This window comes from Erithacus rubecula, assembly GCF_903797595.1.
Source record: "Erithacus rubecula genome assembly, chromosome: 27".
Classification (NCBI taxonomy): domain Eukaryota; kingdom Metazoa; phylum Chordata; class Aves; order Passeriformes; family Muscicapidae; genus Erithacus; species Erithacus rubecula.
In genome coordinates, this window is record NC_136679.1 from 4,242,199 (window position 1) to 4,262,566 (window position 20,368).

General features: G+C 44.3%; 1 protein-coding gene across 7 annotated transcripts in view; it reads left to right on the forward strand.

Moving 5' to 3' along the window:
• The window catches only part of GPATCH8 (G-patch domain containing 8), a 55,707-nt gene that overhangs the window by 4,018 nt on the left and 31,321 nt on the right, over positions 1-20,368 (forward strand). For 2 of the 7 annotated variants that reach the window (XM_079327769.1, XM_079327767.1), the window contains exons 1-4: positions 11,570-11,642; positions 15,043-15,140; positions 17,271-17,288; positions 19,345-19,417. Coding sequence is in view for 2 of the 7 variants with exons in the window: in XM_079327764.1 (XP_079183890.1) it covers positions 11,568-11,642; positions 19,345-19,417 (148 nt within the window). In the remaining 5 variants the exon portion in view is untranslated. Of the gene's footprint in view, positions 1-11,567; positions 11,643-15,042; positions 15,141-17,270; positions 17,289-19,344; positions 19,418-20,368 lie in introns of those variants that run through there. The other 5 variants (XM_079327768.1, XM_079327766.1, XM_079327764.1 and 2 more) reach the window with 3 other exon arrangements.

Below are 20,368 nucleotides of genomic sequence, written 5' to 3' on the forward strand. Positions count from 1 at the left end.
TTTTCCAACCAAGAGAGGTTATTTTTGGGTTTCTGACAAGTTTAATTCTTGGGGTGAGGGACTGGGGATCTTGTGTGTGACAGGCTCTGTCACTTGTCTGTGCCACTGTCCCCTAGACTGATGGACTTCCCTGCAGAGATAAATGGGAATGACAATAACTTTAAGGAATTCTGAACAACAGCTGTAGACGATGCTAACAGAATATTGTATGAGCATTAATGAAAGCTGTATGAACATATGAAACTGCTGCAATAAGTAAATCTATATTTTTAGTGAGATTTTTTCATTTGCAGTGATTTTACTCTTTGAATCAGGTATGCAAACTCAAAGAATAAGTATTATGGATATCTTTCTTGCTGAAATCCAGTGGAGCTCCCACTTACTCCCAGATGTTGAGAAAATGTTTTCTGCTGCATTTTTCTCCTTTTCATTGTTGAAGCAGAAATATTACCAGCCATATGTGTCTATGGGTGTACCATAATTTCCTCTTCCTACGTACACTGCACTACTGGCATCATTAGCCAGACGGAACACAGGCTGTGCTGTTCTCTTGGTTTTTTGGTGTTGTGTAGTCTGTGCAATGGGCATAACCACTTCCCCCCCAGCAGGAAGAACCATGCCTGGTTTTCCCTACTGAGTAGAAGTGTGACCAGTCAGAATTTCAGCTTGGGTTTTCCTGCTAATTCCAAGAAGATAGGTGGTTTTTTTTCTTTCCCTCCACAAAGGATTTGAGGAGCTAAGCCAGCACATCGCTGTGCTTCTGGCCCTGCCTGCTTCCAGCAGGTTGAGCTGAGTGCTGCTGGCAGGGGGATTTTATGCTTTTTAATTGGCAGAATGTCAGGGATAAGTTCTGTTCCCAAGCAGCTTAGGCAGCGCTTTAGTGGACAGCTGGGCCAGCAGCGAGGAGCTTTAGAATCCATCCTTAATGAGTGTGGCCATGGCTGCAGCTTCACTTCACTTCCCAGGTGCTGCCTAAGGGAAGTGCATTTGATTTTCGTGTCCTTCAGCAGGCCCAGCTGCTCGGGGTGATGTGGCACTGGGAGCTGATGCCTGTGCTCTGCGCTGCAGAGAGATAAACAGGGTCATTTTCTCTGCCTGCCTTTACTAATTGGGGAAAGAAAAACTTAATGTGGGGCAAGGAGGATTGGAATCTCTGCAAAATCTGTTACGCTGAGCTTTCAACTGATCCAAGATCCTGGGGTGTGAGTTTGCCTTTGGCAGGAGTAGCTGCAAGCAGTCGGGAGGCAGCCTGTGCCTTTTCCATGGAGTGTTTTCTAACTGAAGAATTAATATGGGATTTTAGGAGATCTATTAGAATTGTTTAGAGATCTTAATTTATCATTGGATTCAGGTTATATTTCTGGTTTGGCCCAGCACAGGAAGAATGCAGCTCTTACCTCCTTGGCAGGACGTTCTGACCTCTCAGTTGAGCAAAGCAGGAACAGCAGAACTGTGACTGATTTTTTTTTTTTTTTTAACCTCTCTGTGTAAGTGAGGAGAGGGGGAGAAGACTGGGGGAGAATGTGTTCTAAAGGAGATCAAGCAGTTTTGGTTCCAGTTTTAGAACATCCCAGTAGGTTCTGAAGTTTGGTGTGGATTTCTGGGACTCACGTGGTGAGGTAATTTTATATAGACCTTTCCTGTCTTGGTTGTGCCTTCCCTCAGTCTGTGTTGTGTACAGTGATGTTCTCCACTGCTGAGGCTGAGTGAATGGGAAAGGAAACACTTTATCCTTCAGTCCCACAAGCTCTGTCTGAGCTACCTCAGCTTTTTCTGAGTCACCTCCTCTAAGACAAAACCCACCCCTCTAACCAGGCTCCTGCCACCTGCTGTATGAGAATATGGAGCTCATCTGATAAAAAGCACTGCTGTAGTTGTAATGCAGCACTTCCTCAGTTGACAGAAGCTTTTCTCCTACCACATGGTTTTAAACCTGTAGTAATTCTTGCTACTTTCTCCCTTCAGATGGCTCTGTGGGCAGTTAATTTGAGATTTTGGCTATTCACAGTTTTAAAGCCAGAGGTTAATATTAGGATCCAGGTATCACTTAGGTTTCAGTTCCTATTGTTTGACCCAGTTCTGAGTCCATGAGTTTGTGCTTGGCTGCAGTATCTCTCACTTGAAGATGACTGGTGATCATTTTCCTTTTAGATTGGTCTGGTAGTTTAGCCATTGAAAGCTCTATTTTTCTTAATTTTTCTTCTCGATTTTCTTTATTTTCAGTTTTTACCTGAGCTTTGTGTTCTTCTCTGCCATGCCAAAGCACATTCTGTGTCCTCTTACTGAAGCCATATACAGATTTCTGCTCAATTTTAGCTTCTTCTGAGAGCCTTAATGGCTCTGAATTCTGTTACTGTTCTTCCTTTGTGTTGTTACAGCTTTCTGCATCCTAAATTGTTCACACTTGTCATTGAAAAACTTGCTCAGAGGAGTTGAGAACAGACTCTTACCTGGTATAACATACTGAGATAAATATCTTTTTTACTGAGAGATAAACATCTATTTACTGTCGGTTTTTTTTTTCATGTTTGCCATTCCTTTTTTGCACACCCTTGGACTGTATTTTTATCCTTTCTGCTACCACGTTGCATGAGGAGGTTTCAAGTGGGATTTCTCAGCCTGCTGGGTGCAGCCCTGTGCTGTGGCTGTGTTTGTACAGGGCTCTGTGAAAGCAGACGTGGTGTTAGGGAATTGAAGCCATTCTTACACGGGTCAGGTTGCTCTGTACAAACACATCCTCACTGTTGCTCCCTCTTTGTTGGGCTGCCTGATCTGCAAACTGAGCTGGCAGGTGCTCTGTTTCCTCTGGTCATTGAAAACAGTATTGAATGGAGTTTGAATCCTGTTAACGTGCTCCTGAGGGAGATTTTCTGTGAGATTTTGGTTTAGAAACAATTCTTTATCAAGTCAGACAGCGCAGTAAGAAAGAAAAGGCAGATAATGTTATGAAAGCTTGGAAGTTCATAGTGGTAAATAGATTACACCCTGAATATTGCATGATTAGCACCCTGTCCCACAGAGTGGTTTCTTTTTGCCTTGTTCTATCTGCTGTGGTCACACACAGGAGGGAAGGGGGGGCATCCAGAGGGACCTGGAGAGGTTGGTTGGTGCGAACCTCATGAAGTTCAGCAAGGGCAGGTGCATGGTCCTGCACCTGGGTCAGGTCAATTCCAAGCACAGATCCATGCTGGGGGAGAATGAAATGAGAAGTTCAGTGACTCAGCCATGTGTGATGGCAGCCCAGGAACCAACTGTGGGCAGCAGGTGAGGGGGGAATTCTGCCATGCTCAGGTGAGACCCCACCTGCTGAGCTGCCTCCAGCCCTGGGGTCCCAGCACAGGAAGGACCTGGAGTTGCTGGAATGAGTCCAGAGGAGGACATGGAAATGCTCTGGAGCCTGGAGCCCCTCTGCTCTGGAGCCAGGCTGGGAGAGCAGGGGATGTTCACCTGGAGGAGACTCCAGGGGGACCTCAGAGCCCCTAAAGGGGCTCCTGGGAGAGCGACTTTGGACAGGGGACAGAGGGAAAGGCAGGGGGAAATGGCTTCCTGTTGTCAAAGAGCAGGGTTAGGGGGGATATTGGGAAGGAATTCCTGTCTCAGAGGATGGTGAGGGTGCCCAGAGAAGCTGAGACTTCCCCATCCCTGGAAGTGTCCAAGGCCAGGTAGAAAAGCCTGGGATAGTGGAAGGTGTCCTGTCCATCCCCTGCAGGGGATGGGACAAAATCATCTTGAAGGTCCTTCCTGACCCAACTCTTTCCATGATTCTTTGGTTGTTTGAAGGTCCTGGTTAGCCATAAAATGTAGGTGCTAGAAGCTGCAGCAGCTTCTGCATCAAGGCACCCTAGAAATGGCAAAGGGAGAACTCTGAATGAGGCCAGTGCTGGCTCTTGGGTAGAGCTTGCTGAAGGACTGTGGAGCATCCCTGGTGTGCTGGAACAGATCCACAGCTGGTGTTGGTCCGGCAGAAGGAATCTGAAAGACTTGTAATTGTTCTTGTTTGGTGCCAAAGTATGCAAAGCAGAGACCTGCCTCTGGCTCCCACTGCTTGTGTGGTACAAGCTGTTTATCTCTGAACTGTTGAACATGTTTTTATTTGGACAGCTCTAAGTGGGTATTTATATGCATGTTTTCCTGGTTTAAACCTCTTGACCTGTGACTAGTCTTAAATGTGTTCTGCTGAGTTAGTTTTCAGTGTTTTTGGACTTAGCAGGAAGAATTTTGTCAAAATTAATTTTTAGTTTGGTAAACAAAAGGTGCCATCAACTTCTCAATGTGCAATTCCAAGGTGCTTCTTTCAAACCTTGCCAATTTAAATTCATCTCTGAGTCTCAAGTGATTGCTTTTGTTGTATTGACTTGAGAGGATTTTCCTGTTAAGTACTCTCAGAATAATTGATGTGTGTGTCTGCTGAAAATGAGGTTTTGCTGCAGCTTTCACAAGATGTTGACTGTAAATATTCAGCTGTTTCTGGGGGTGTGCAGATGTGCCATGTCCGTACTTCCCACTTGCATGCAGGGAAAGGTCTGGGAAAGTGATTCCTCACGTGTGGAGGGTGGTGAGAACATGTTTGGGAATGCTTCACCTCTGTGTTGCTAGGAAAGAATCTGTGATTATTGGGTTGGTTTTTTTTTTTTTTGTGTGTGTCTTTACAGAAACTACAGGGAGCAACAGGAAAAAAGGATGATTTTGTTCTGGGTAGCATTAACAAGGGCTTTTCAGGTGCCAATACAAAGTTGCTTTTCTATGGCTTTTTATAGCTTTAAGAACACATGTGGCCTTTAAAATTATCCAAGAAAGTTTCCAGGATTGGATGGAGCTATCTCCTAGGTGCATGTTGGTCTTAAAAATATTTTTTTTTCTGGGTGCATAATGAATATTCATATGCATAATGTAAGCTACTCTTTCCTGGAGTTGTTTTTGAGTTCTTTGGATGCATTTCTAAGCATCAACATGGTTGTCTGCATCAATTATGTTTTGGAGCCTTTCCATGGTATGGAGTCATCAGGCCCTGCCGAGCTGCAAAGGGCAGCATGAATTACTGCTGTGATCTGCATAGGAAGGTGTGGATCTTGCAGAGGTATTAGAAACCCATTACATTTTGATTGTGTGTGATAAACACAACCATCAGTCATGGGGAGCTGCATTTGGGTTTAAACACCTTCCTTCCCCCACTGGTCTTGGCTGAAGTTTGCTGTGAGGTCAGTGGTGATGTTGGTGATAGGGTCCCACAGATAAATCAGAGCCCTGGCAAAGCTTGGCACTTGTACCTCTTGTATCAGCCATGCCTGGAAGGAGTTTTTATCCTGCCTGTCCCACATGTGCCATTGCAGCTGCAGATGGTGGGTGTCTCATCCTCAGGCCACGTGCAGAGAAGTGAAACCAGCACATCTGGAAATAGCTGCCTGAGCTGGAAAGGTTTGTCAAAAGAGAATTAAATGTGAAATTAGATGTTGTTGGTGGTTTGCTGAAATTTCTGTCTTTGGGTCAGGCAAGAGGCTGGTGCTCCATCAGGGCTTAGCACAGAGGCTCCTGAGCCTCTTGGCTACTGTGCTGGTTCACCCAGGTGTCCTGGATACTTGTCCTGGGCTGTTTGCAAGAGTGCTGGGAGCCAGCTTTGGGAAAAGTGGATGAATGTGAGGGTGCCTTATCTGTCTAAAGATTTTGTAACTGCTCTTTTTTAAAAAATAAAATTTCAATTTTGACAGGATATTTGCTTCTGGAAATCAGAGGGGCTTTTTCCCTGCTCTGTGGGGTGCTGTGTGTGTACAGGGAGGGAGGATTTGGCAAGATGGCATTTGCTCCCTTGTGCTCAGATGCTGCTGCAGTTCCCTGTGCTCAGAGCCTGCATCTGTGCTGACCCATCCCGGGAGGGCTGCAGGAAATGTCAGCTGTGCTTCCCAGCCAGGGAGCAAAACATTCCAGGATCTGCAGCTCACACAGCCTGCCCTGGCTTGATCCACACTAGAAAATGGCCTTCTTTGGGAGGACTCATTTCTCTTTTTGGATATTCCTGCTGTTCTCAGCCTGCAGGGCTTTTGAGAGTGGGGAATGGGCTTAGTTAAATGCTTTCAAGTGATAGTTGTGGGTAACAGCCCTGAATTTTATGGCTTGACGTAGTGTTTTTGGAGTTTAAGATTTATTGACTGAATTGATGGATAAATAAAATATGAACAGGTGGTGCTGATTTGCTTTAGCGTTTTAAAATTCTATTTTTAAGGTAAATGCAACATAAAAGTGATTATTTTGAGTCTTTTTCTGGTACTCTCCTAGCGTAAAACTAATTTTTGAATATCTAAGGAGCACACTGCACTCTTTTCAAGTGCAGTTAAGCAGTCATGATCATGCTGTGCTCTTTTCCAGTGCATTTAAGAAATAATAACAGTGAGTATAGTAAGGCTTTTCTGCAAAATTGCTTTCTTTGGATTGTTATTGGCAATTCGTGGTCTCACGAAGCAGCGTTTGAGTGCCTTCCTGAGCCAGTCCTGAAATGCAGTAGGGACATAAATAGATTGTTACTGCTGGGATGTCTCAGCAGCTGCATTCTGCCCATTCCCTCCCTAGCTGCTTTAATGCTCCCAGGCAGAGCTGCAGGGTTTGATGCCAGAATCTTTTCCTGTTTTGCTCTGTTCACAGTGTTGAAGGTGGTGTCCCTGTGGTTGGAGCAGGCAGTGTTTTCCAATCCTAGGCTCTTGCTATCTGTGTTGAGCTTGTAGCTCACCTTATCCTCTCTGGTGTTTGTAACACCAGGCTGGTGTGCTTGTGTGCTTGTGCTCTGCTGGAGCAGGAGCCCAAGGACAGCTGAGTGCAGGTGTCCTGAAAGGATCTGCCACACTCCAGCTCCATTGTCCTGCTCCTTTGTGTCCTGCTCTGTGTCCCCTGCTCTGGCCCAGCTGCTGGGCTGCAGGCTGCCACATTCTCTTTGGCTATAATACATGGATGACTTGGAGCTGTTCATCAAAGAAACCACTCATTCCCATCAGGAATGGGCACTATATGGAATGTGTTCTGTATGCTGACATCTTAATATGCTCTATGCTCGGGTGGATTGCACAGAGCAGTCTGGTAATTAATATCCAGGGAGTTCTAATGGGTCTAAAGCAGTTGAAGTGACTCATCCTTATTTTGTCATTGTGTTGGTGGTGCTTTAGGTTGACTTAGAAGTGCCGTGCTCATGACCCAGCTCTGGGTCACACCCTTTGGGGTGTGAGAGGGAAGGAAAGAGCTTATTTTCTTCTTCTTGTCATTGTCAGGATGCTGTTAAAGGGTTCCCCCTCTCGGTGATTTCTGGCTGTATGTCCTATGTAACCCACCTTCCTGGAGATATGCTTCATGTAGAGGAGAGAGTGAATTCTGTGGTACTAAACAGTAATAAATGGGCTTTAATCAACAATTCATTTCACTTGCATTGAGAGATTTATTTGCAACAGTTCTTGCCACTAAGAATTTTGGTATGAAAGTGTAATTAAGTTCTTAATTTTTTTTAAATGCTGACTGGGTTCCACTGCCACAATGTTTGGGACCTTGTAAGTAGGAAAGAAGCAGCAATGCTCTTCCCCTGAGCTGTTAACTTGAATTGTTTCAGGGAATGCAGTAACTCCACTGGGTATGATCTGGGACAAAATGGCATTTGTTGTGCCAGGACTCCAAAGTATTTACAGTCCAAAAAAGGGAGAACAAAAGTTGAAATCCTGGATGGAGGCAGCTTTTGTTGGTTGATCTTTCAAAGGCCATATTCAGTGTGTGAGGGCTCTAAGAAGGTTTGGCCAAGAGATTCAAGCAAAGATCAAACAATGGGAAAGTGGAGGAGAGAGCAGAGGACATGTGACTGTGAGTAACCAGAGTGCATAGAGAGCCAAAGTTCAGATGATATTACATAAAAATTACAGGACACAAACATGTTGGCTCCTGGAGGTGAATGCACAAGGAAGCCAAGTGGTGTGTGTGGTGTGTAACAAGGAGTGTTTGCATGCTGGAGGCTTGTCCTTGCTTCTCATGAAATAGGAAAATATATTGAATTTCAGTGTGGTTATAGGGAAGCACCAGTGTGGGAGCACTCAGTGTAGCACAAAGTGAGAGTGACAAATGCTGCTTAAGTGGAAGCTCTCATCTTACTTGCTCTGCTGTTCCAGGGTGGGTAGAGAAGTGTCTGTGAGAAAGGGACAGTGCACCACATCTTGTTTCACAAAGCAGAAGTGAGTGACCCTGATACAAGCAGTTGTAAAATGGAGGGGCAGAGGATGAGGGGGAGGAGAGTGCTGCAGTCAGTCCCAAAGTCCCTGTCCCCAGGAGCCCTTGGAAGCTTTGCCATTAGCTCCCAGGGCTGGGAGTTTACTGCATCTCTGTAACAGTCATACAGGAAGAAGGTTTGGGAATAGGTTTTGAGTAGACCTGAGTTTAATGCAGCTCTTACTTCATGTCCTAGTATCCATGGGGTTGAATCCAAGGAATTTAATCCTTCTTTTCACATAAAAGTTTCCTCTGAAGTGGGAGACATCCCTCAAGACTGCAGAAGACTTACTTCAAAATCATACTGAAACGTGGTTGGGGTTTGTGTTTGCCAGAAATGTATTCTCAATAGATCCAGCATTTAGGGTTTAATTAATTGTTGGATTTAAGTGTTAAATTTTGTGTTCTTCTGATTCATTGTCTTCAGGTACAGAAAAGTAGAAATGTTTTATGAATCCGTTCGATGCACCAGGTTGTAAGATTGGAAAAGAGGGAATCAGGTGGATTTCCCCCCCAGTTTTTTCCTTAGCCAGTTCCAGGGATGAAGAAGCAAGGGGACTGTGCTGCCTCCAGCTCCAGAAGGCCTGGGATCACCATGAAGGCAAGCAACATTGTTGTGGCCATAGCCATAGAAGCATTTTTCTCTTACCTGATTAAACATCACTGGCCTGAACTCCCATAATTCCAGCCTCACAATACCCATTGGATTGTCTGCTTGCCTTTTTCCAGGATGAGCTGCTTTATGGTGGAAGGGAATTTTCCCTCCATCATTATTCTAAATATTGATAAATAAAGAACAGTCTCTGTGATGAGTATTGATTTCAGCTCCATTTGGACACTTTTTATTTTGAAGCCTTGAATTTCCAAGCCTGGAACACCCTCTGGAGCCAGGAGCAGGCTGGCAGCACTCCCAAGGGGCCTGTTCACTGTGTTCCATGGCCTTTTTATGCCCAGGACTTCCAGCTGACAGGCAGCACCTGCCTCTCTGGGAAGCTCCAGTTTTAGTACTGCAGCTGTTTGGACCAGGAACAAGTAAAGATCAAGTACATAATAAACCCCAAAGAATATGAATATATAAAATAACCCCCAAAATACATGGAGTGGGTAGTGGTGGGATCACCAGAAGTTAAGAGATAAAGACTTTGTTTGCTCTCTTGATTCTCTGGCTGTGGCACAAGGAGTGCTCAGCCTTCTGCATAGTTTCAGGGAGGAGATGTTGTTTTAAGCACTGAAAAAGTGACTTGTGAAGCTTCAGAACAGCAAGGCATGCTGCCCTCGAACTGGGATTGACCCTTGCCTTGGTAAAACAGCTTTCAGTGCCTTGGCAGGCAGCCCACCAGAGGAGGGGAGTGGGCAGGAGTATTTAGCTGTTCCAGGTAGGTAATTTAGTGGTGTGTGCTGAGATCCCTGCAGGCAGCAGGTGAAAGGAGGCACAGGGACGTGTCTGGGTTTGTGCTGAGGGTTTCAGCTGTTGGTTAACTGAACACTATATAGGTTTAATGCTTTAATAGATGAAGTTTAGCAATGTGTTTTTGCCAGTGCTGGCAGCATGTGCACAGCTGACTGCTTTGGTTCTCTTGTGCACTATTTTTTGTCCCCAAACTGAGGCAGGTTTTTGGTGTGTGTTGATGTGGGCTCCTGGACTCCTCACACACAAGTCTGTGCATCCACACCATGCTGTCTCTGAGCATTGTTAGCCTTCCAAAGCAGCTCAGTGACTGCTTGTGCATAGTAAGTTTGCCTTCAGCTTGCTTCTTGAAGGCTGTTCAAAAAAAAAGAGTGGGAGTGGATTGCTGCCTGCAGATTAAACCCCAAATTTACTCTGAAGAGGCCATGGGAAAGACAATGCCTGGGAGCAGAGCATGGCCAGGGTGAATTTACCACCAGGGCCTGCAGATAATGAATGGATGGGCTGGAAGTTGAGGCACCAGCATCAAAGCACCTTCTCTTGACACCAGGTTTTAGTCAAGATGTTCCCTTGCAGTTTGCACTGCTGCATAGGAGCACTCCTTCCAGAGGGTTTTTGGGGGCTGGTGATATTCCAGCCGTCAGTCTGTTACATCTGCAGTTTGCTCTTTCGAGTGCTGGCTTCATTAAATCTTGCAGAAGGAGAAGTTGGTATTGGTGGAAGGAGGAGGGTGACAATATGTTTCTCTTGGCAGCAGTTCTGCCTGTTCCTGCTCTAAGGGATTGTGGAGCTGGGATACAAATAGAACCTCCAGGGGTTTGGTGTGCACAGAGCAGCCAGAGGTTCCAGTGGCACTGCAGGGCTGAGGGGATGTGGGGGGTGACAGCCAAGGCTTGGCACCTCCTGGAGTTCCTTGGACTCTGAGCAGGGCCTGGGAATGTAGGGGAGCCCACTGAAACCACCCCCTTCAGTGGCTTTTGGTTTCATCCCAGCTGCAGCAATCTCATTTCTTTTGCTTCCGCGTTTGCAGCTGGAAAATCTCAGTGTTTCCTTTCCAGGTCTGTGCTAGTGACAGTGGATGTGTTGCATCATGGACCTATTGAACAACCAAAAATAGTTTACCTTGTTTGAAGTCTCAGAAATTTGAGGTTTCAGAAACCTCAAATTACGGCAGAGGTGCAGTGGAGGTGTTTTTGTTTCCTGAAATGGCCCTTCACTGGTGTGTTCTAGCACCAACACTTGTTCTGGAGAATGGAGATGACCATTGCCTTCCTAGCTCAGGAACCTGCATGCTCAGTATCACCCAAAACCATGGGAAGATGCAGTTTTTCCCAGGGGAATGGTGGTCAGCTGGCAGGGGGACTTCTTTGGGTCAGGACTAGAGGCTGTGTGGTGTGTTGGGGGATCACTTCCATGGACTGATCACTGTTCAGATTGGTGGGAAGGGCTGCTCCATACACACCATGGACCAACACTGTGGGCACAGGGACAGGTTTCCTTCAGTACCACTGTGGGGTTTTGTTGGCTTAAGGTGTGTGAAATCACATGTATCCCTCAAGCAAATTCCTGGTGCAGGGAAAGCCTTCTAGTGGTGAGGACATGCATTCCTGCTCCTTGTCACCTGTGGCTTCCATGCTGGCCCTGGTGTGTATGCTCAGTGTTTTCATAGACTTTCTAAGGGAAAAAATCCAGAAGTATTGTCATTGTAAATATTTGATATTTTGCCAACTTTAATAGTTAATGATTGTCATCAAATGGACTTAGTTTTTAGGGGTTTTTTTGTCCTTAGAGCTGATACACTAAATTGAGCCTGTTTTTAATACATTCATTTGTTAGCAAAATGATATGAAATGTAACACTGTAACCAAACCTGTCTGGACACTAAACTGTTGGAAGTGCTGTGCTGTGGAGCTGACCTTGGTTTCTGTTGCAGGGCAATCACTTTGATCAGTATGAAGAGGGGCACCTGGAGATCGAGCAGGCGTCTCTAGACAAGCCCATCGAATCGGTAAGGCCCCCCCCGATCAGCACCGTTCCCCCCCGTTAGGCCGGGCTCGGATGGTCCTTGATGTGAATGCAGCCAAATCTGATAGCAGTGGGCACCTTGTTGGCCATGAGGGGTAATTGGAGGTAAACTGCATGCTGACCTGAAGTGGGATTTAATCTTGAAATAGTCCTAAAATTAAAATCTGAAATTTGAGTTCAACATGATATTTCAGGAATTATTTAAAATAATGCATTCGTTCATAGATATTTATTTTAAGTTTTTATATTTTTCTTTGAAGAATCAGTTTAATTTAAATGTGAATCTGATGGAGTAGTGTAGTAAAATACATTTTGATCCTTTTTAGTTTATACTTTTGGAAAAGTACCGGTGTGTTTTAAGTGTTAGAATGACACCTGGCAGTGGAAAGAGGGATCAGTGTTAGTCCAGCAGTCCTTCCCCACGGAGGTGAAACTGCCCTGAGCTTTTCTCTAAAGTTGCTTTACCTGAAGTTAGGTGTGAAGACTTCTGCTGTAAGAGGGAAGAAAGTCAGTTTTGTTCAGTTTTAAATTTTTAAGCTTTTTAGAGCTTTTTAATTTTTCTCTTTGCAAAGCACCTTCTGCTGGTTTTAGGCACAACAGCTTGTTCAGCCTAAACTGGACCCATGTTTGGCATTTAGCTCTAGCTAAATTTCATTTGCAGTTTATTTCAGAAACAAGAAAACTTGTAGTGAATAACCAAGGGACACTTAGTGGTGTTCTGATTAAGTCTAGATTTTTGTTAGGAAAGCACTTGTCAAGTGCTGCTTTTACCTGTTAACTGGAGTTCTGTTGAAGTTTCTCCACCTTAGTCAGCCCCTAGAAGTATCAGTGTTTGCCCAAGCCCACTATATATTTTTGTTGGTGTGTAGGTTGGTGTTGTGTGTGTTTGTGTGCGTGTTAGATGTTTACCAAAAATTTACACAACTTGGGGTGTTCGACGTTTTTCTTCCGCAGCAGTTGGCCCATATTAGCTAAGCAGCCATGATCTGGTTTGTATTGCACGGTCTGCCTTTTTTAATTTCTTCTCTAGGGTTTCCTTTCCCCTTCTTATTTCTGTTCTTCTGGTCCAGTGAACACTGCATATAGTACCTACTGTCTTAATGTGCTGGCATGATGCTAGATTTAGGCATGGCAGTAATTGATGACGCATGAGATAATGCTGCAGAGATGGGAATTGGTATTCACTGTTCTCCTGAATACTTCACTCTTACCTTGGGACACGGGGATTGGAATTAAAATGCCAAGCTGGATGGAAATATAATGGGAAATACGTGTTGGTAGCTTACTCTGGGCCACACTGGAAATCAGCATTTCAAAATAATTCAAATGCTGCTTACAGACAAGACTGCTTACCTGATTTCCAAAAGTGCTTTCCCAAAGAGAGGAATAGAAGAGGTCACAGATTACATCTCCAGTGTTCCAGAGGGAACTCTGTCTATGGAAGTGTGAAAAGCATGAGCAGGTACCCTGGGCCCACGTGGGCTCACTGTGCAGCTCTCATCATCCACAGGAGTAATGCTTTGTGCACTTTGATTAATGCTGAACTGCAGCAGAAAAAATAAATTAAATTATGGCTTTAATTTTTTATTCATGTATGTCTGTCACCATCCAAATGTCAGGATATTTTTAATCTTTAGAACTCCTTGGTAGGTACAGTTCAACCTCATTGATAACAGTTGGATGAAGAGGAAAAGAGAATGGCTTATTTTGGGAGGAGAAAGAGTTAAAACCTCAAATTGTGTAAAATCAAGTTTCTTCCACTCTTTTTTTTTTTTTTTAATGAAAAAATCACAGAATCATTAAGGTTGGAAAAGCCCTCTAAGCTCATTGAGCCCAGCCAATCCCACAGCACTGCCAAGGCCACCCCAACCCATCCCACCTTTCCAGGGATGGTGACTCCAGCACTTCCCAGGGCAGCTGTGCCAGTGTCCATCCCAGGATTTCAAAGCTGTGGCTGCTGCACAAGGTGGGGTTTTGGCCACCTGACAAAGCATAGTGTCAGAACTGCAGTCAGAAACAAGCTGGTCACTTCTGAGGTTTTATATGATCCTTGTAAAAATACATTCTTGATTCTTAAATTCCCCATCTGGGAAGCAGGAATTACTTAGTTGTGTTTCCTGACACCTGTGGAGGTGATTTTGCTTCCATACTATTAATGATCAGCATTCTCTTTGAATTGGCAAATTACACACGTTACCAGAAGGGACAGTGGGTCACCTCTCCTGCAAGATATTTCACCAGGAAAGGAGTGTTCATTCTGCTTTTTTGTCTTTTTCTTTCTGTGTTATGTGTTTGCTCACCCAAAACCAAAATTGAGAGGGAAGGAGGAAAGGCAAATTTATGTTTTAGAACTACCACACATCTAAGTATTTTCAATATTAACAAATTGGGTTTTAATCCTTAACAAGTTCTCTGTTAGCAGTTCAACTGGTCTTTTCCAAGGAATCTGCCCAGAGTCATGAGTGAGCCTGTGCTTCATGGTATGGAAGCAGTTTGGGTGATGAACATCCTGTGTCTATAACTGTGGTAGATCAAAGCCCTTCCCAGTTAAAATGTCATTCTTCAGAACAAAGAGTGCATTAAGTATATTCTCATAAATGTGCTCCTTGCAGTTTCCCACATCTTAGTGACAGGAAGGTGCTCCAAAGCCTGCAGGTGTTTGGAGATGGGGGTAGGGTTTCCTGTGCCATGTCCTGTGACAGGCCCCACTGATGTGACATCCATCTCTGCAGCATTATCTGTTGAGAGGTGCTGACTGTACTGCTACAGCATGCAACTCAAAGGTGGCTGGAAAAATAGGTTTGGGAGTCTACAGATCATTACAATTGTTGAAATGTGTCCTCAATTAGCCTACTGGTGGTGGTGTTCCTGTGGAAATCCTGCTGTGTACAGCTTGTTTAGGCCAAAGATGTCTGGACTGAAACATGCGACTCTACCCAGAGTACATTTATGGAAAACAGAGCTGCCAGCAGCTAGGGATGGACGTGGCCTGAATGAGTGCCAGCTGTTTTCCTTTACTAAATTGAAGAAAGTATTTCATATCAATGGACTCTTCAGAGCTACAAATGCTGATATTTTTTTCCCCCCCCACGATATTTTTTCTTGTTGTGCTTTGAAAGATGCTGCACTTACACTGGCTGTTCATGTCAGTGCAATCACTGGTGTCCTTGAAAAATCAGAGCACTTCACCCTTTTTTTCTAAATTCAAGAAGCTGCATGCATTTGTTCTGGGGCATTTTGAGTGCACTGAGTTCAGGAACTTGAATGGGAAGTCACAAGTTATTGCAGCTTTAATAGAATCCAGATTTTCTTCACGTTAATTCCTTATCTCTACTTATTTATTGAGTCTCTTTGCTGTGAATTCCTGGTTTTCCTCATCCCAGCAGTGCAGATGGAGTAGGAGACAGCGCTAGACCCTTAGAGCCCCCAAGGAGCAGCCCTGGCCCCTGGCAGGGGCCGAGCCACGCCGTCACCACTGCAGGTTGGAGGCCAGACTGGGAATCACCCACTTATCCTGGAGCTTGTTAGTTTGTCCTTGTCCTAACTAACAAATGTCCTTTCCCCCTCTCTCTAATGCTGCTCGGTGCCACGAGGAGCGCCTGGAGCCCCCCGTGCCAGGCTGCAGTCGGTGGTGCTCTGACACCAGGGGCTGGCACAGCCTGGAGCCAGGGCTGTGGCACTGGAAATCTGTACGGATCTGTGGACTCCACTAGTTCCAAAGTGTCATTTGATGAGGCTGCTGATTTGACATTTAGCAGCAGCCATATGTGGACAGCGCTATAAATAATGTGCTTCTGGAAGCTGAATGGTGTAGCATTACTATTTGGCTTTTCTCTCTGGTCTTCATTGTGTCATCTGTAGTGAGCTCTAGGTTTTGTTTTGGGAATCTTTTCAACCTCTTGTTTGCATGGGTTCACCCAGTAGCATCCAATCCTTGCTTATAGATTCCTCCATACACAGTCAGCACAGCTTACAATCCACTCAAGAGAGGAATGGTTCCTGCCCATGCTGGGATGAGCAATGGGATCATGGGGATCTCATGGAAAACCTGTGCTAGGCAAAACTGGTGGTGTGGATTGCATCCCACAGGCATCATCAAAACATTGGGCTTTTTCTAGCCAATTTTTAACTGTAAGCAAATTTTTTTTTCTATTGGGCAGGACCTTTATCAGAAATTTGTGCTGGGGATATCCTGCTCAGGAATCACTGATCCCCATGGAAAGCAAGCAAGAGCATCTTGTCAGGACACAGGATGGGGAACTGGGGAGGCCAGTTAGAGCTGGTGGAGCCCAGTCACTTTGCATGAGGTTTTTCCAAAGCAGCTTACCCAGCTCTGTAAGGTCTGGACCCTTGCATCTCCAACACCTTTGGAAAAGATCTGCTTTGTCATTAGAGAGCAGAGCTCTCTGTCAGTGCTGCCCAGCTCCAGAGCTGGAGTTGTCCCACCCATAGCTGCTGAGCCCTTCTCTCCTTCATGGAGCATCCCACAGCCTGTACCCACATAGTCCAGGAGAGCTCCTTTGCTCCCCCAAACACCTTTTGGGAGACTTACTTGGGCTGCCTCAAAAATTTTTATTGTGGCTGTAACACAAGGAGCTCCCAAATGGCAGAGGAAGAAAGTGAGGAGAGTCATACCAGCCCTCTGCTGAGAAATGAGGGGTGTCCTCCTAAGGCTGTGGTGTGTCTGTGGATCACTGTGGGAAAACTGCTGCAGTGTGAGCATAGTCTGTTCAAAAGGAATGACAGCTCTTGACATGGGCAGGAAGCTTGCTGTGAAAAGCTTTATGTTTTCTATGTGAAAGTAGCTGTACTTTTACAGAACTTTCACTTAAAAATGCACTTTAAAAAAAAGGAGGCTGTCTGCTTTTGCAACATTTGTTGTCCCATGTCACATTTTGGTTTCAATATCCCTGGCTACTCCCTAGGTTCTGCAGACAGGCTCTCACAAGGGATCAAGCTAGCCTGACCTTCTATAATTTAATTTTTAGTGCAGTGTTTGCACTGAAGAGCTGTTCTGTCAGTCTGCCTCCATCAGAGGTCTGGGTTAGCCATTGGAAAGGGAGGAAGGAGATGAACGTGGCCAGAAAGGAGCAAAGTGATGGCCAGATCCCAACTCAAATGTTAATTTTAAATTATTAGAGTTGTTCTCCTTATTCAGTTCAACAGAAGATGCTCCATTTCAATTGAGTAGGATCTAAAATTAGGGAGTATTTCCACTGCATAAACAAATAGAAAAGTTTGGGATGGGGGAGACAACTCCTTCCTGGGAACTGAGACAGGACTGTGTTCAGGCATAATTCCAATTTATGTCAAACAACTTGGGACCATCCTCTTGAGTGGGTCTGTAAAAGTGGTGCTAATGTGTATAACCTTTCTAAATTTTTCTTTTTCCCTTTAACATTTGTTTCCCCCTTCACTGTCAGTCACAACACACCGCTCTTGAATCTCCCAGCTGGTCTTGACTTGTTGAATTTATTTTATGCTTTCACTCTTCTTTAATAAATACATTACTTGCAAGCAGTGAATTGAAAACAAAGCAAAAGAAAAAAAACTACCATTAGTGATTGGACAGTTTCTTACTTTGTGTTACATTTAACTGTTCTTTTGACAGCCCAGTTTTTAAAGCCAGGTTCGTATGGAAATGCTTTCACTCCACTTGCACTGCTTTTGGAATAGCGTTCTGCTTCATCTGTCTTTATTTTAGTGCATTCATAACACACACAGTCAGCACAATGTCTCATCTCCACTTGGCCAAGACTGCAAAGTACTCCTTGTCCTTTGGATTTTTTTTTTTTTTTTTTTCTTTTTGGAAAACGCAGCCATTTTTGTCAGCACTGGCTTTTAGATTCAATGCTCCTTTGTCAGGGTAAGGCAGTTAGTGCCTTGTCCCAAACCTGTCCCGAGCTGCAGCCCCTCTCAGCCAGGCTGGGGCACTCTGTGGCCATTGGGATTGGCCTGCCCAGGTGTGTGCCTGCAGGTAAGTTCTCTTCCCAACAGCCAGTCTTCTCCATGGTGCTTGTGGTGGGGATCCATCCTTGGGTTTTTGATTTTTTTTTTCTTTTTTTTTCTTTTAACCTTTTATCCCCAGAAGTTTCCTTATGTTGTCTCCTGGTTTATTTTTGTTTTTTCTATGTAGCCCTAATTATGTCCTGGAGCAGAGCTGGTAGTGTGGGGAAAATGCACAATGCACATTATTCCTTGGGAAATACAGAAATCCAAAATGTCTGACTTTACTAGGATATCAGAAAAAAAATTCCAAAATCTGTACATGATAACATCATTTTGAGGAAAAATGTACCCATGCAGCCAATATCTTTGGGAAGGTTGTGCCTTTCAAGCTGATTTACCACAGTTGTGCAGACCCTGTGGTCATTTTCTTCATTGTGGAGTGACAAAACCTACTCTGGTTTCTGTTGATGGCTGTTGTTTAATTAAAGAAACCTGCAGCATATAGATAAAATTATTTTTTAGGATTCCATGTACCGCTCAGTGTTCTGAAGTCACATCCTGTTGTAATTCAGGATATTTCTGTGATATCTCGGGTTGTGGTTTGCCTGATGATAATTAATAATCAACAAGTTCATAACTGATTTTGATTTTTATTTTATGTGATTAGAAGGTGAACATGGTCCCAGCCAAGAGGAGCTGAGGAGCTGGTCACTGCTTGTAACTGGGTGAACTGGTCACTGAGGGAGAGCTGGCAGATTGAGATGGTTCCAGGGGGCTGTGAGTTCTCTGCTCTTTGTCTGGGGGCAGAAACCCTGAATAAAACACAACAATTTCCCCACTGAGCCCTGCTCAGCCCCATTGCCAAAAGCTGACACTTAATTGCTGCGTCAGTACTTTTCCAGTTATTCCAAATTTTTTTTTTTTTTTCAGGAAGATGAGACATTATGCTTATTGTTTCCCCTACATGCACTAATGGTTCCTTGCTGTTAACTTATTGCTAGGCCTGTTTCATTCTAACATCTTAGTATTTTTGTTAGTTTACATGTGAAATGCATCACCCAGTCTGTGCTTGAGCTCATTTTATTTAATTGATTTTTTTTTTTTTGTTTTACTAACCTCACTGTTTTTTCAGTTTAATATTGGCTGCATGCTAGTTTATATATATATATACATATATAAAAAAAAACCCAATCAAGTCTAGCCTGGATTTTGCTCTGATTGTGTTTTGGTTTCTAGTGGTGGGGCAGTCTTGCACTTACAACTTACTCAGTATTATTAAAGCCTGACACACAAACAAAATGACTAAACACATTGTAGATTTTCTTTACAAAAAAAATCTTAAGTGGTGCTGTCTAGGTGATGGATATGATTGTATAAATAGCTTGATTTTATGCTTTTTACTGGTCAATTTTTATTGGTACACTTTATTTTCTCCCACATTGCTTTTTATTTTTATTATTTTTTAATTTCTTTTAAACGTGATGCACAAAAGTTGCCCAGCACACCATCAGAAAGTGACCGTCCCCAATACCCATCCCCCTGGAAAAATTCTAGCCAGCAATTTTTGACATTTGTCTTTCCCTTTATTGGGCATATATTGCCTTTTCAGTAGCATTTTTTTGCATGCATTTATATGTAGAAAAATCTCTTGCTCATCACATGTTTAAATGTCAGCGGGAAGGGAAGAATATATTATTGGAATATTTTTGGTTTGTTTTCTCTGTTCTGTCTGTCAGGATAATATTGGACATCGCTTACTCCAGAAACATGGGTGGAAGCTGGGCCAGGGATTGGGAAAATCACTGCAGGGTAAGTCCAGTCCCTCGTGTCTGAAACCTTCAACTCCCGCCTCGGTCTTTAACAAAATGATTTCTGCTTTTTGTTCCTAGATTAGATTTTTCTTTCCATTTTTAATGTATCCAAATTAATGCACTGTTGAGTTTGGTATTTGGCAGTTTGCAATGGAAGCTGCTGCCTCACTTGTTGTTGGTGCAGGTTAGAGCTGTGTGTGTGGTGGATGTGTGAGAGTCAACGTGGAGGGAGGAGGATTCACTTTCCACACTGACAGGGAGTGGTGCAGCTTCCAATGGTGCTGATGTTTTGGTATTAAAAGAATTAAAGATTTGAGGTAGTTCCCATGATCTGTCAGCGCTCGCTGGAGTCAGAAGCCATTAGAAGGCCAGGAAAGGGCCCACTGAAGATGGGAAGTGGTGGCAGAGGTTCTCTGGATGGAAGAGGCTCACTCCTGGTTTCTCCACAGGACTGTCACAGGTTGGCCTTGTTCCTGTTCCCAACAGTTTGTCAGGGATTAGCAAATCTCACTGGGACACCAAGGTGCTGGTGGACCTAGCACACACCAAACCTTGCTGTGTTAAACCTAAATTCTTCCTGTGACACTAAACCCCATTTCTGTAGAATCTGTGGAAGCTCAGCTGTGCCCTGAGCCCCTCAATAACTCCCTCATGTTCCCGTAGTCTGAAGACCTGGGAGCTGGTAATCCATCTTCCATGAGTGAGCCTGTTAGAGATGGGAGTGTCTGTGCTGTGGACTGTGCAGAGGTAACGAGTTCTCCAAATGCTGGGAATGCTGATTAATCCCTGGGACTGAGGCTCTCTAACCTCTCAGGCTGGACTGCCTTCCTGGTTAATGCTTCTGCCTTCCTCTAACATGGTTTCATTGGAGTTCTCTGGTTGATGCATGGCACTCTCCAGTTCCTCTCATGTTCCTGCTGGGGCTGTACCTCAGGTAGGGTTGTAGCTG